At 42.7% G+C, this 16,583-nt stretch overlaps 1 protein-coding gene across 1 annotated transcript; it reads left to right on the plus strand.

Annotated features, from left to right (window-relative positions):
* The first annotated feature begins 4,046 nt into the window (after nt 1-4,046).
* On the plus strand, nt 4,047-13,615 carry LOC140879357 (uncharacterized). The gene is made up of 10 exons (XM_073283036.1): nt 4,047-7,590; nt 7,686-7,840; nt 8,149-8,175; nt 8,222-8,582; nt 10,385-10,547; nt 11,001-11,281; nt 11,510-11,585; nt 12,722-12,821; nt 12,899-13,050; nt 13,152-13,615. Exons 1-10 carry the CDS (start codon nt 4,047-4,049, stop codon nt 13,168-13,170), a joined length of 4,878 nt encoding a protein of 1,625 aa, XP_073139137.1. The 3' UTR covers nt 13,171-13,615.
* Nucleotides 13,616-16,583: the final 2,968 nt, after the last annotated feature.

The raw sequence follows: 16,583 nt of genomic DNA on the forward strand, positions 1-16,583 counted from the left end.
GGCCAAAAGGCCTGAATTTTGGGGTCGCGTTCTGTGCGCGCGAGTGAAGACATGAGTTGTGTTGTTTTGGTTTGGGCTGCTCCTGTAGGGCTCGGGTTGTTCTAGGGCTTGGTTGGTTAAGACCGTCTGGACCTTTGGAAGGTCTAGACGGTGGGGCTCCGGCCAAGGGTGACCGGAGCATGGTGGTCAAAGGTGAATAGTAGGGGCTGCGCAAGTTGGGGTAGAGGGAAGATTAGGATTTCAGAATTTTAGGCAGCGGTCAGGGGCTCGGGCAGGGGTCTTCTTGGTTCGGGTTAGATGCTATATGGGTCAAGTCATGTTGGTTTGGGTCCGGGTTAGTTTATTTCGGGCTCGAGTAATTTAATTATGGGCCTAAGTATTTTATTAAATTATGTGAATGGTCTTTAGCGATTTAGTTTCTTAATGGGCTTAAGTTGAAAATTTAAGTTGATCCATTAGTTGTATTGGCCCTAGTGATCTATGAGAGTAATCGGGCTTAGTTGTGATGAACTAAGTATTAATGGGCCGGATTATGTGTTTATGAGTCAGTCGAGTTTAACGGGATTAAGTAAAGTAGCAGTCAAATCCATTGATCCCATGACAAGTAAAATAGTCAATAAATATATCTTTAATACATATATGTATTATTTTTATATATGCATGATTTTTATGGAAAATAATTAAATATATATTTATGGACAGACTTTTAAGGATGATGAAAAGATGATTTTTTTAGTTCATGCATATTGTAAGAATTTTAATGAAAATTTAAGGGCATGTTAAGAAAAATAAAGTTTTTAAGGAAGTTGAAGTGAAGGTGGAAAGTGATGTGGTTGGAGGCCGGGATACCTGGGCCCGGTGACCTTCCTGTTAATGTTATGATGAGCTTATGGATCCGGCTGAGAGGGCTGGTGAAGTGGCAGCATAGAGGTGGAGATCTCACTGTCACGTACGTTGGTTTTATGATTGATCAATCGTTATAGATTAAGGCCACCGACATGGATACAACCTATGATGTTTAAAGAATGTAAGACATATCATATTATGTTAATTATGAAGTATAAAGTTTATGATTAAGCAGTATATTTATATATTCATATGTTTTTAAGATCATGCATGCATAAGATATTTCAAGATTTTTGGCTGATGGAATGCAGGGTGCAGTCAAAAAAAGCTAAAATTTTCTCTCTCTAGTTTTTTTTTCTTTCCCAAAATAGCCCCTCCTTGCCTTTTTTAGTAGCTACCGTCGCCGCCCATGCCGCCGCCGGTTCCCGGCCGGCCGACCACCTCATCGGAAGCGCCTCGTCGAGATGAAGCTGCTGTTAAAATTTCAGGCCAAATGGACGTCGTTTGGCCGGCCAAATTGCCTCCCGAAATCCCGAGCTCTTCGTCTTCTCCGACCAGTTCGACGGCCGATGGGTTTTCCGGCGTCCCAGACATGTCTTTAGATTCGTCTTTCCTTCCTGATCAAGGTTTGCCCTCCCCCGTTCCTTCTCCTTCACTGACTCCGGTGGGATTTGCTTCTGAAATCACTCCTGCGCTGATCAAGTCGAGCCCGTTCTTTCCTTCTTCGATTCCGGCGAGCTCAGGCGTCTATTGCTCTAACCAAGCCCCGATTTGGAATCCTCTTCAACATACTTTCCAGATGCACCCAAGCCCGTTCCCAATTACCTCTCCATCTGAGCTGCAATTCGGATCGACCATTCGTGGCCCTGAAACCCTAGCCCCGACTATCTTCTTCCCTAATTTCTCCGCCGTGGCTCCGCCTTTTTCCAATTCCTTCATCCCTCACCATGGCCTGAACCCTACCTTCATTTCCCATCCCTCAATTTCTGGTTTTATGCCGTCGATCGGAAACGCCCAAATCCGAGCCCCCTCGCCGAGTTTCGATCCGAGTCAGGCCTTTAACACCCTCCTACCGCCCGAGTCTGCACACATGGACCCCAAATTCGTGTTCTCCACCACCTCGCCGGCCCTCGGTGGTACTCCGACCGGTGACTTCCGAGTCAACTCGGACGTGTCACGCGGCCACACTCACTGTGTCAACTCTGCGAGTCAACTCGTGGTCAACCCAGTCAAAATCGTTGACCCCGTGGTCAAAATTGGTCAAGCTTCTGGTCAAATGGTTGACTTGGTCAACCCGGTCAAAATTGTTGACCCCTTGGTCAAAGAAGTCCAAATTGTTGACTTTGCAGTCAACCCAGTCAAAATTATTGATTCTCTAGTCAAAATTGGAGAGGGAGAAGTCCACATGGTTGACTTGGATCCTCAAGTCAAAATTGTTGACCAGCCGGTCAACTCTACCTCCAAAATTGCTGATTCTGTCCCTGTTTCTTTTCGGGATGCTCTAGCGCCTCCATCTCCTCGAGCTTCGAGGAAGAGCTTCGCAGATGTGATCAATTCGATGGAGGATCTTCCGGAGCCGACTTTTCGGGATGGAAAACCGGGTATTCAATTCCCGGAGGAGGTAATTTCATCCCTTATCGAGCCTTTTAAGTTTGCCTTGGTGGGCAAAATTACGGGGAACCGGTCCACTGCTCCCAATAGCATGATTTCAACTGCCTTTTCTCAAATGGGTTTTAAGACTTCTTTTACTCTAAAATTCCTCCCTCGGGGATATTTGGTCATCACTCTTTCTTGTGAAGAGGATTTTGCTCGTCTTTGGACGAAGGGAGGGATTTTTGTGGGAACAGTTGGGATCCGCTTTTCCAAGTGGACCCCTGAATTCAAGTTGAGGCAGAGTCGCCTATTGCCCCTGTCTGGGTCCGATTTCCTGAGCTTCCATTGCACTTATATAACAAGAAGAGCCTGTATGCCATCGCCAGAATTCTTGGGAATCCAATTAAATTGGATGAGCATATGGCGGAGAGATCGAGAGGGGCTTTTGCCCGGGTTTGTGTGGAAATGAACGTGCTTGACGAGCAAATTAAGCATGTGTGGGTTGGATGGGGTGAGCACACCCAAGAGATAGAGGTAGTTTATGAGAAGGTCCCGTCCTTCTGCACTGATTGCAAGATGTTGGGTCATTCTACCTCTGTGTGCTATTCCCACGGGAAGAACCCAAGACCTCCTCGTCCAAAGCCTTCCGTTGGGAAGGAAAAGGTTGTGATCGGGAATCCTCCTCCGCAGCCTCAGGAGGTGGGTCCTTCAGTGACCCCGGAAGGCCCTGATCCTTTTGCCCCCGGGGCGGGAAATTGGACCACCAAGAAGAGAAGGCGTAACCAGCAGCGGCGGCCACCTCCTCAGGCTGTCTCGCGTATTCAGAATGCCTTCCAAGTTCTTGAGTCTTTACCTGAGGAGCCTGATCTTTGTCGCTCTGAGTTGAGGACTGAGGCTCCTTTCGAGTCTACTGAGCAGAGTCCAGATCTCCATGTGGATGGAGATGTTGTTAAGGACATTTCTTCTAGGTCCAGTGATACTGCGATGGGAGGAGATACTGGTGCTCCTGACCCGCAGTCTGTTGTCGCTCCCCAGGAGGGATCTGACCCCTGCTTGGCCCCTTCTTGGGCTCGCCAGGTGGAGGAAGAGGTTGGTGCCTCTTCAGTGGTTGGTGAGATGGAGCTTGGTTTTCCGCAGGTTGTTCCTGTGCCTGCCTTTGAGGCTACTGATACTTGTACTTTGAATCACAGTAGCCACTCCATCCCCTCGCTTCCTGGGACTCCTGTGGAGTCCTCCGCCCCGTTCTTTGAGGGGCTTGTCTCTCAGCAGGGTACTATTTGTCAGGATGTTGATCCGATCACTGAGTTTGTCAGCGAGGACGACTCAAGTTCCTTCTGTGGGACTGAATCGTGTGATGGGAGAGATTTTGGGAGATATGATGAGGATTTTGATTTCTCTGTCTCACCCTCCAAGAGAACGCTTCGTTCTGACACGAAGCGACAGCAGACTCGCCAGGAGTCTAGAAAGAAGACGGGGCCTTACTCCACCCATTCCAAATGCAGTGCCTAATTTGGAACATCAGGGGACTCAGGAGCTCTGAGTCCCAGGAGAGGCTTCATGTCTTGGTGAAAGAGAAGCGTATCAAGATCTTGGCTATCTTAGAGCCGATGATTGCCCTTGACCAGCGCTTCATGACCCGTCGCCTTGGTTTCCAGAGAGTTCTGTCGAATGTCTCTGGTCATATTTGGGTTTTTTTGGCGGACGATGTGATGGCGGAGTGTGTCCTTGATCACGCTCAGTTCCTCCATCTTCGCGTGTCGGCTCCTTTTTTGCCGACCCCTGTTTTTTGCTCTTTCGTGTATGCCAAGTGTGACTACATTTTACGGCGCGACTTGTGGGCTTCTTTGCTGCAGGTCAAGCCTGTTGATGGCCCCTGGCTTGTCGGGGGGGATTTTAATGTCGTGAGGGATGCCTCCGAGTGTCTTGGCTCTTTTGGTGGGAGGCAGCTCCCCATGGATCAGTTTAATCATTTTGTTTTGGAGTCTGCGCTGGTTGACGCTGGCTTTGAGGGCTCTTCGTTCACTTGGACGAATAAATCCATTTGGAAGCGTCTTGACAGAGTTCTTGTTTCTGTGGATTGGGGTGACCATTTCAACTCTATCAAGGTTGAACACCTCAGTCGCACGGTTTCGGATCATTGTCCTCTTTTGGTGTCTGCTCCTGTCTTTGCTCGGGGGCCGAGCTCGTTTCGATTCCAGAGCATGTGGACTCGGCACCCGGGGTTCCTTCAAACCGTTAGGCTGAACTGGAACATGCCCTGCTCTTTGCAAGGCATGCCCAGGCTCTTTGCCAAGCTGAAACGGTTGAAGGGCCACCTCAAGTGGTGGAACCGGGATGTTTTTGGGAACCTTTTTGGTAAGATCGCTGAGGCGGAGAGGTCGGTTAGACTGGCTGAGGCTGCCTGTGAAGCGGATTCCTCTGAGCATAGCTGGACCTCCTTGTCCAGATGCAATGAGGAGCTATCTAGAGTCACCGCTATGGAAGCAGATTTTTGGAAGCAGAAAGCTGCTTGTAATTGGCTTGAGGACGGGGAGAGGAATACGAAGCTTTTCCACAACATGGTGAAAAAGAAGAATGTGGTTAATAAGATTTTTCGTATTTGGGAGGATGGTAATTGCATCACCTCTCCTGGTCTCATCAATCAGTCAGGGGCTGCCTATTTCGAGCGCCTTCTCACTGGAGATCCTTTTGTCCTGGATCTTCCGGATTTTTCTGGCTTCTTCTCGGAGATTTCGGAGGAGGAGAACCATAGTTTTGCCGCCGAACCTTCCTTGGAAGAGGTTCGTGCTGTCGTATTTTCCATTCCTCGGGATAGTGTGGCGGGCCCCGATGGGTTTTGTTCGGTTTTTTTTCAGAGCTGCTGGGATTTTGTGCAGCATGATGTCATGGACGCTGTCCTTGATTTCTTTCGGGGCTCTCTTATGCCCCAGGGCTTCACTGCCACCACGATCACTTTGATCCCCAAAGTCGAGGGTGCGCAAGCTTGGACGGACTTCCGTCCCATCAGCTTGTGTAATGTTTCCAACAAGATTATCTCGAAGATTTTATACTCTCGTCTGCGGTTGGTGGTGGGGAGACTCGTTTCTCAGAGTCAGAGTGGCTTTGTGCCGGGGCGGATGATTGCTGACAATATCCTTCTCGCGCATGAGCTCACTCATAGTCTTAATCTCCCTGCCCGTGGTGGTAATGTCATTCTGAAATTGGACATGGCTAAGGCCTATGATAGAGTCCAATGGTCTTTTCTTCTGGATGTCCTCCAAAGGTTTGGTTTTTCGGAGCAGGTTGTGAGAATGGTGAGGGCTTGCATTTCTTTTTGCAAGTTCTCGGTTAATGTCAATGGCACTCCTGCTGGTTTCTTTGCTTCCTCGAGGGGCTTGAGACAGGGTGACCCGTTATCTCCCCTCCTCTTTGTTCTTGGAGCGGAGTATCTGTCCCGTGGCTTGGACCGATTGTTCCTCCAGCATGCTGATTTGAGGTATCGGTCTGGGTGTGATTTGTCGATTTCCCATTTGGCCTATGCTGACGATGTCATTATTTTTGCCAATGGGGGATCCCGTGGTCTTCAGCGTCTCAAAGATTTTCTGGCTCACTATGAAAATTGCTCGGGCCAGCTCGTTAATGTGGCCAAGAGTGCTATGATCTTTCCTCCGGGCTGGACCGCTCGTCGCCGCTCCCGTTTGCTGCAAATCACTGGATTTGCGGAGGGGCATCTGCCCTTGAAATACCTTGGAGCTCCACTTTTCCGTGGGAACCGCAAGTGCTCTCTTTTTGAGCCTCTTCTGCAGTCGGTCCGGAAAAAGCTGGAGGGCTGGGAGTCCCGTTCCCTTGCTCCTGGGAGTAGGATGACGCTGATCCGCAGTGTGCTCCTTTCGATCCCGATCCATCTCTGCCAGGTGATCCAGCCTCCTTTAGCTGTTTTGGAGAAATTGGAGCGTATTTTCAATGCTTTTCTTTGGGGCTCCAGACCCTTAGAGAAGAAGTGGCACTGGGCCCGCTGGTCTCACGCCTGTCTCCCTGTGAAAGAAGGAGGCCTGGGTTTTCGCAGGCTCAAGGACATTATTGACAGCTTTTCCATGAAGCTGTGGTTCAGATTCCGGCAGGGTTCCTCTCTCTGGGCGAGGTTCCTCTCGAGGAAGTATTGCCGGACTGTCAGCCCTATTTGTGCTCTTTCTCGTGGAGCCATTTCCCCCACTTGGAGGCGTTTGCTCCAGATTAGACCTCGTGCGGAGCCTGGTATCCGGTGGAGGATTGGTCTTTGGGATGTCTCTTTTTGGGATGATACTTGGCTGGGTGATGCCCCTTTGTCGAGCAGGTGTAATGTCAGAGGGGATCGGTGTGTGCGTGTTTTCAGCTTCCTTTTGGAGGGAGACTGGGATTTTGATCTCCTTTGCGCTGTCGTCGCTCCCTCGGTGGCGGAGGAGATCGTTCAGATTCCTGTTTTGGTGGATGAGCCGGATGCGACTATCTGGATCCACAGCACCGATGGTGCCTTTTTTGTGAGATCTTCTTGGGAGCAGGTCAGACCGAGAGGTTCGGTCTCGGATATCTTTAATCCCTGTTGGGGTCGCTGGATGAGGCCCACCATGTCCTTCTTTCTGTGGATGTTTTGGCATCGGTGGTTGCCTGTGGATGAGGTGCTCCAGCAGCGGGGCTTCTCCCTTGTGTCCAAATGCCAGTGCTGTGAGATGTCGGAGACATTCACTCACATTTTCATCGACGGTCCCATCGCCCGCTCTGTGTGGCATTTCTTTGGGGCTATCTTTAGAGTTCGCATCCCTGCCACTGAGAACTTTAGTCTGTTTCTCAGTGCTTGGAAAAGGGGTCGCGAGTGGTCTCCGAGGGGTAATGTGAGGGAATTCATTCCTTTTGTCGTGCTTTGGTTCCTCTGGACTGCACGCAATGATACTAAGCACCGTCACTTACCCTACTCTGCGGAGAAGGTTAAGTTCCAAATTTTGTCTTATTTGAGACTTGCTCATTCCGCAACTGTTATCAAGCCCCGTCTTTGGCTGGGGGCTTTGCAGGCTGCGAGGAAGATGAGCATTTCGGTCGGCCTCCAACGGATTCACAAGACTGCGATCGTCCGTTGGTTGAGGCCTCCACCTGGGTCCTTCAAGCTCAATGTGGATGGGAGCTCGAGAAGTAACCCGGGTGAGTCGTCTGTGGGGGGGTTGTCCGGGATTCTTCTGGTAGGGTCTTGGCGTTTTTTAGTGAGTTCATTGGTTTGGGGTCCAATGTCCGTGCAGAACTCTGGGCGATTTGGAGGGGTATTCTTCTCTGTTCTGACCTTAGCCTTTTTCCCCTTTGGATTGAGACTGATTCCCAGATTGCCATTCAGATTCTTAGATCTCGGAGGTGCCGATGGGATTTGGACCATATTGTTTCGAGGACGCGTGTTTTGGTGCGGAATAGGCCGGTTCATTTCTCTCATATCTATCGGGAAGGGAATTAGGTTGCGGATGCGTTGGCGCGGCAGGCTCATGATCATAGGCAGTGTTTGTTGGAGATTGGTGTTCCTTTAATCACTCCCATCGCTGCGTTGGCCCGTTCTGACTCTTCCGGGCTTCCTTACCTTAGATCTAGGTTTTCTTAGAGCCTCACGCTCGCTTATAGCCGTTTCTCTTGGGCTTGCCTTTCTTTGCTTGCTCTCCTTTTTGGTCTAGGTCATCCTAGATTTAGATATATGTAGCTATTTATTTTTATTTGCAGGTACAGCTCTCCGGCACTTTTTCGGAGGTTTTGGAGTTAGTCTGCTCCCCTATCGCTTGCTTTGCTTCTTCAGGGTGATGGACCACCAGGCGTTCACTGTGCTTATCCTTGCCTGGTTCTTGCTGTTGTTTGGATGTTTTGTGGGCGGTCTCTCGTGCCCCTCGCTTTTTGGGCTTCCATCTTCTTGGGAGTTAGGTTATGGCTTGAGTTTCCTTCGCCATTTTCCTGTTCTTTTGCCCTGAGCCTGCTGGTTTGCGGTCGCTCCTCTTTTTTCTCGCGGCCTATGTATAGTGACTTCCCAGCTGACCATGACTTTTGGACATATTTCTTGCATTGCTTTGATCTGTTGTTCAGCTCTGGACGGTGCCAGCTTAGTGTCGGATTTGATTTTGCTGGCCTGGAGTTGTGGATCTCCTCTAGGTTTTACTGCACAGGTTGATTCCAGCCACTCTTCGCGCCTCAGTGTCCGTTTTTGATTTTGCTGGGCCGAGCTGTGGTTCTCTTCTAGATCTTGCTGCCTAGGATGACTGCTGACGTTGACTTAGTTAGCTATCTTTGATATTATTTGTTTATACTTATTTCCTAGGGATGCTTTGGTTGTATATTTTTCGATACCCTAGCTGTTCTGATGTTCGTACTACCTTTGTATAGCCTTTTGGGGAGGTCTTGGCCTAGTCTCCCTCCTCCTTTAGGTTTCATTTGTATCGCTTTTTTATGTTTATATACAGGTAGGGGTCTGCCTAACCCCCCCCCCGCTTCCGGCGGTGTTTTTTGTCCAAAAAAAAAAAAAAAAAAAAAAAGATATTTCAAGATATTATTTTTATATAATTTGTGCTTGTGTGCGATCTTATTATTTTGTATTTTTTATTACTGGATGGAATATGCTGAGCCTCTAGACTCACTAGATTTAAATAGTATGCAGGTGAGCATGAGTTTATAAATGAGGATGTGGTCCCTACTGACGGTGAGGACGTCTAAGTATCCAGTGCAGCTAGCATATCTGTGACCATCGCACGCATGATACAATTATTTATGAGATTTTTAAGATCTTATTATTATTTATTCCGCACATGAATATTATTTATTAATATGATTTGCATGATTTTGTGATTTATAAAGTATGCATGACCTTTCTGATGGGTTACGATTTAAGTATTAAGGTTATGAGGTTTTCATGCATTGGATTTTAATATGTTTAAGTATTTAATTTAATTGCATGCAAACGTATATATTATATATTATATTTTATGAAAAACTATTTTAAGTATAGATATTTTAAAGTTATTATGTATGATATTTTATGAAGAATTATTTGAAGTATAAATACATATATGTATGGGCGTAATGTATCATCAATATTTTAAAGTAAAATATTTATAAAAAAATTTCAATAGTAGTATCGGGTCGTTTCAACATAGGTGCCGATGGCCATCTCCTGAAAGCACGAAAGGTAAGATATGATATTTTTTATGTGGTTATTTTTCATTTGTCGACAGCCAAAATTCATACATATTTTTTATTTTAGCAAAGCATACATACGTTTAAAAAGTATGAATAAAGTGTTGAGAAAGATTAAGACCGAATTCAGTCATGTAGATTATGTGAATTTTTTATTTGAGTGGGCGACATAAATTTGTGAACTCTGAAGATAGTAATAGAAAAAGAAAACAGTCCGTTCACTAGTAGAAATTTGATGTTTTACTTCGCCAATTTTTACTTCGGCAGTTTCAAATTTCGAAGTAATAGATAGTAATATACTTCGGTTGCAAAATTAACGAAGTAAAATGCTTATTAAGACTTCACATATAAAAAAAACGGGCTTCACTTTAAATTTTAAGTAGCATTTTACTTCGTCATTTGAAATTTACCGAAGTTAAAATTTTTTAAAAAAATCTGTGTAGTGAAAAACCCCTTTCTCTAACTTGACATATTCTCTCCCTTCTCTATATGGGAACGTGAAAACATTTTTGAATCCACCCACATCTCACGAATTTTCCTACTGATTGTTACACTATTTTCGTTTGATTCAATATTGAGTTAACTTCTAATCACCTTCATTATCTCCCAAATCAAGTGATTAATCGCAAGGTGCACTGTTGGTCGTGATTTTCCAATCGCGTTTTTTCAAATCTGCGCATCTTGGGCTCTTATTTTCTTGATTTCTGGGCTTTTGGTTGTGATTTGCTGCAATATTATGATGTTCTTGGTTCGTTTTCATGGTTGTTAACTTCGTGAGGGACATTGGTCGCGATTCTATTCAAATCGCGAGTGTACATCTGCGTACACTTTGGTTTTTCAATATCTCAATTTTTAGGCTTTCATCTCGTGATTGAGCTTCATTTTCAGAGTATTTTGGGGTCGATTTCACTGCTGGACTCCTGCTACTGCATCTGCGTGAGGTACTTCGCTTGAACTTGGATTTCCACTGCTAGGGTTAATTTTTCTGCGATTTCTGGATTTTTCTTGGGGTTTTGATTGTATCGGTTGGAATATTGGCTCCATTTGAGTGTGTGGTGACTGTGGGTTGTGGTTTTGGGGATGCATTTCATCTTCAAATTGGTTTGTTCTCGGCCAGCTTCATTTATGCACATTAGGTGTTTGTTTCTTTGCCTCAATTGATTACACTCAATTTTGACTAACGTCTAGTATGATTGGCTTGAGGCATTTGTAAAATTGTGAATGACATGAGATAACATTAGAGGTTGGTATGAAATTTTTAATTTGTTAGGCTGTAAATAACAGTGGCCATTGAGCTTACATTTTAAGAAGAGTTTATATGACAAATTTGATTCCTTTTATTTCAATTTCGTTGTTCGTGTTGATCCACAACTGCTTATTAGCATTTTTAGTAGCTTCATTTTCTTTCTGCAAACATACACGCTAACTCACCTTCACAAAGCCAACTATGGATCTGCGAGAGTCAATCCTCAACCAAACCGACGTTTCCTTGTCTCTGGCAAAGCACGTCATCATCACCGAAGCCAAGGACGCCAATCTTGTGTTCTCCCCGCTATCGATTCATGTTGTTCTGGGCTTGATTACCGCCAGGTCGAATGGGCCGACCAGAGATCAGTTGCTGGGATTTCTCAAGAAAAAATCATCAGAAGACCTGAATTCCCTATCGTCCCAGCTTGTGAGTCTTCTGTTCGCCGACGCTGGGCCGCTTGGTGCTAAAAAGATGCGTGAATTGCGAGTTAATTCGGTGGTTTTCATGACATGAAATAAGATTAAGTGGATATTAACTTATGACTTTTCTCTAGAATATCTTTTTTTTTTACTTTATTACACATTCATGTAGTGGAGTCTGAATTGATTTGTGTTTTTAACCTTGCTCATGGTTATTATTTGGATATTGTTGCAGTTGAAAGGATATACTCATGTGGGTTGTGGCCCAAAATCTCTTATTGCATCATCAATCACGTGATTTACATCAACAGGTTTGGAGTTGCTTCTTTCTTGTTCCAGTTTCAAAATTGTGTTGTGTTCTCTTATTGCCTCATCAATCATGTGACTTACATGATACGATCAGTTTTTCATGTTATGTAAAGACGACATTTGATGGTATTTTGTTGAAGTTTGTCACTTATCAGGTTCTTAAGTTTTTTGGATTTTTTTTCAAATTGTTGGGATTAAGCTCATAGTTGTCTTATTTTAATGCTTAATTGTATTATATCTATTTGTTAAATTGTTTATAAAGTATTACCGATAAGATGAAAAGTTAAAATTAATTCATCATTGTGAAATTTATAAATAAAAACAATGTTTAATTTAAAATTAAATTTGTTCTTAACAGTAAAAAAATTAATTTACATGTGGGATGATAGAATGTATCATTAATCCAATGATCAATGAAGGAGTTTTGCAGAACTTTCAATGTTTTCCAGAGCCTTTTGGTGGTAAAAAAATTGAAAACATCAGAATTGCAGTCTAAACTTTACAATGCAATCTGTGGGCATTTACATTCATAAGACACTGGGTTGTGTCTTGTATTGAGAACATGGTCCATGTGTCCTAATTGTGGGTTGTGTCTTGTACCACATTTTCCACTTTCTCGATTCACTGAACCAGCATACCAAGATTGTGGGTTCTGGAAACGCTTGACATACCAGTACATGTATGGTTTTACTCATCGGTTGAAAATATTATTTCATTTCTTCCTGTTCAATTTTGTGGGTTTCTTTTTTAAGTCTTATCATATAAATATTGCATTCCTATATCTTTGTTTATTAATTCAATCCATTTCATGAACATTTGATATGTTCAATAGAATGAGTATATGAAATGTGCTGTCATAGAATGCTATGAGTCATTTAAACTCGTTCTTAATGCCTTGATTGTTGGAGAAACTGAGAAAAGGTTGTGTTTAGTTTTATTCATGGAGCTTATATACTAAATTCATATTATTTTGTCCTCACAAATATTCGTGTTATATAACTGAATTGTTTGTCACTAGGATTCTGGATGCCAGTTTTCGGCATATGTCTATTTGCCTTTTTTCCTATCAGTCCCATGTATGGATAAAGTGAGAATCTTCTGAATGATTGATAATATATGGTTTTATTGTCGGATGCAGCGAATTGGCCGAACTTGTTCATAACAGCAAGGATACAAGAAAACAACTTTTTGCCAATATTGTGTTCCCTCCCCCAAATACAGCGCAATGGGAAGAACAGGTACACTTAAATTCAGTTATACCAACTTCTAGTTCTTATACAGAAATCGAGCACTGTCACATGTGTTTCTTTAATAGATTCGACGTCTCTATCTTCTCCTAACTGTAAAAGAATCTGCAATGGATGTGCCAACAAACCTTGAAGCACACCGGAGGATAGCATTTTTCTCAAATTCACTTTTTATGAACATGCCACGTGCACCTCGAGTTCGCAAAATGCTCTCATTCAGGTCTGATTTAATAGCCTTGGCGTGTGCGTTTGGAGGCATTCCTCTGGGGCTGAATGTTATAATATTGAAACATGCATTTACTATATATGAATGTTTGTAAGATTTGAGCAGCAGGTGTAAATATTGAATGTGGAGCAGGAGCAAAGAATAAGTGATAAGATTTGGGATACCTTTTTTCATGCAAACTTTTGTAAGAATATATTCCTTTCTAATTTCTTCATTCACGCTAACGTAAATTGATCTGTTCGATATATCTCCTAGATTTTTTTTTACTCTTATATCAATTTTATCATTATTAGTATTGTTATCTGTTTCTATTTATTATTTTTGGACAAATGTGTTGGTTTAAATTTCTGTAAATGATTAGCTTCTTAAAACAAACATGTATTAGGATCCTTCAATCGATAATATTCTATTATATGTTCTTTAATATCATTTTTTAAACCAAAATGAACGATGCATGCCCACTTGTGTTATATATGATTGCTCAGTTTAATCTTCCGATGAATTGTGATTTTTAATTAAATATCGTGCAAAGTATAATATTATGCTTATTTATGCAACTTATAATTCTATATAAAATATATATTGACCTGTTTTCACAAAATATATATATATATAGACCCAATTTTATTATCATTGAGGGATGTTATTGTTTCTCAAATAATATAGGATTTTGAAATCCTTCCAATAGAGCATGTACCAAGGGAATTGCCTAAGGTTTATTGTGTCGACGTATATATGATTTTTGTTGTCGTACTTGTTATTTCTTCTGAGGACAGAGTTGATAAGTTGCTTATGTCTGTGGTTTTTGTAGGTATCTGTCGCACTTGGTGGCCGTTGGAGCCAGTTTAAGACATACTCTACCATTCAAAGGACTTTGGAAATATGGGGATTTGCCCTGAATTTTGTATTCAGAGTATGGTTGAACAATCAGAAGTTCTCTTACAAAGGTTAGCCATCGGCCAAACTGATTATAATTGAACATTAAGTGGTGAGTCTGGTGATTACTTGTATCATGTTAATTAATTTATGGGATTAATTAGCTTCGTCTGAAGGTTTTCAGTATTTATCATCATAAGTCTAGTTCGTGTTTTATGGGATTAAATGTCTTATGAATCTTGTCAGTACCTATCATAGTGATTAGATCAAGTGGAAGGATGAAATCAAGAAAAAATAATTTTTGATTAAAGTCTGTCATTGTTATTAATTATTTTTCAGGACCTGAATATAGGCGTTGCATTATATATGGATTGCTTTTGGAGGTGATGGTTGGCTTTACGAGTGGGTGGGCGAAGTACAGGGCCGACCTGAATGTGTTTGGGTTTTGCGTGTTAAGTTTAGAATATGATTTGCATCCATTTACTTGTACAATTCTATGCTTTGTTCACGCGTCTAGTCCCTAGTTTCTGAATTTTTTTTTTTTGTATTTTTTTGTAGTGTGCATTGCATTAGAATTTAATTTCGAGTGATTTGTAATACTAAAAAATTGTATATTAAATTTTATTTTTGAAATTTTAAATTTTGATTTATTTATAATATTGAAAATTTTATATTATTTTTAATTTTTTTTTGTTTTTTAGAATGTCTTTTACTTCGTCAATTAGTGAAATTGCCGAAGTATAAGCATATCTTTTGCTTTGAAAATTTCATTAAAAATCGAAGTAAAAGAATACATTTTACTTCGGCAATTTCTTTAATTGACGAAGTATAAGCATATGTTTTACTTCGTAACTTATGAAATGAGCGAAGTAAAATATATGTTTTTACTTCGGCACCGGTCCAATTCTGCTTCCAAAAAATGACCAAAGACTTCGGTAATTTAAGGTATAAGACTTCGGCGATTCAACGAAGTAAAAAGGTACCATATTACTTCACGTGACACTACTTCGGTAATTAAGTGCCTACGACTTCGGTTATTAACCGAAGTCTTAAGCGATTTTTCTACTAGTGGTTCGATTTAGAAAATTTTGTATGACATGCCGTACCATGGTGGCTTGAAGTAGTAGTAGAGGAGTTCGTCTAAGTTGAATTTTCATTTGTTTGTAGACCTATGTCAGGCCTTGTGTAGTAACCCAGATTTCATTTTAAATTAATAATATGTTAAATATGATTAAGGGTTGGTAATTAACCAATTCCGGGGCTTAATCGGATTTCAGAATAAAGAATTGGATTTTCATTTTCTGAGCCAGTTCGGACGGTCCGAAGAGGACTTCGGACGGTCCGAAGAGGACTTCGGACGGCCCGAACTCAACACTGGGGGCTCCGAAGGTGAGCTTGTTGACTTCGCAGTTAAGGCACGTTCGAACGATCCGAACTAGGATCGGACGGCCCGAACTGCCTCATGCTATGCAAGCAGGATTACTCAGCCATGAATTTTTACAAGTGTCGGACGTAGAGAAGTTCGGACGATCCGAACCTGAGTTCGGAGGCTCCGAACCCGACATGGCTTGCATGCATGCATTGAGTTGGATCGGACGATCCGAACCCCAGTTCGGAGGGCCCGAACTCGTTCAAAAATTTTCCTATAAATAGGGGCCTTTAGATTCATTTCTGATTACGAATTCCCGAGTTTCCTTCTCCAGTTATATAGTGTGAGTTATACACTTGAGAGCCCTATCGGTAATAGTGAGATTCTGGAATAACAAAGAAGTTGTTGTAGTCATCCAGAGTCAGCGACATCAAAGGGCTACCTACGGACGAAGGTATGGTCCTGGAATCTATTTAAGATTTGGGAGTACTTATTAGTTTAGTTAAGGCTTATAGAACTTGTGTAGTGATACGATGAACTTCTGAATATAGGCTTGGAACCTAGGATCCTACTATACTTTAACTAGCTTAGAGGTACGTACACATTGACTGAGATTGCCAGCGAGTATACATGTTTATATATTACATTTTTTGGCATTATTATATGGCATGATATATGATTTACCGCTTTCTATATTCATATGTCATGTGCATATACACGTTGAGCCTACGCCTTGATATACCTGATTATAGAGCCGCTCAACTCTATATTCGATAGTCTATCATTGAGAGTACCGCGACGGCGGGGACATTTATGTCTGACTACTCTGGTGTACTTGACGAGTGTGGTTGCACCCAGAGGTTGATCCGTGCGGTGGCAGCACTCATGTGGCGCCGGTACTGAACATGACTTTTCAGATGACCCTTTACCAGACATCATGTTGCATGCACTATTTACATATGTTTACTCATGTTTATGTACTGGGCATGAGCGCTCACGTCCTAGCTGTTATCTTGGATACCTTGTTCCACGGGGTAGGTCGCAGGATGGACGGAGCGGGTAGTTCAAGGCAGGACTAGGGAGCAGGAGCTTTGAGGAGTTAATTATACAGTAGGATTCGATATAGCTATATAATGTTTACTTTTAAGTTTTTCGTTATGGTTGTATCACTACAGTATTAAGCCTGGATATATTTTACTAAGCTGATATATAATTTATGGATTATGTTTCCGCACGTTTTACTCTGTTAAGTATTTTGCTGTATTAAGTTTAATGCATGCTA

The sequence above is a fragment of the Henckelia pumila genome, chromosome 2, assembly GCF_033568475.1.
Source record: "Henckelia pumila isolate YLH828 chromosome 2, ASM3356847v2, whole genome shotgun sequence".
Classification (NCBI taxonomy): Eukaryota; Viridiplantae; Streptophyta; class Magnoliopsida; order Lamiales; family Gesneriaceae; genus Henckelia; species Henckelia pumila.

What these genes read in the sequence shown, in the direction of transcription:
- LOC140879357 (XM_073283036.1), top strand. Translation starts at nt 4,047, where the DNA reads ATGATTGCCCTTGACCAGCGCTTCATGACCCGTCGCCTTGGTTTCCAG. An exon ending in GAGCTCGAGAAGTAACCCGG is followed by an intron (nt 7,591 to 7,685) that starts GTGAGTCGTCTG and finishes ATGTCCGTGCAG; the next exon opens with AACTCTGGGCGATTTGGAGG. An exon ending in CAGCGCAATGGGAAGAACAG is followed by an intron (nt 12,822 to 12,898) that starts GTACACTTAAAT and finishes TTTCTTTAATAG; the next exon opens with ATTCGACGTCTCTATCTTCT.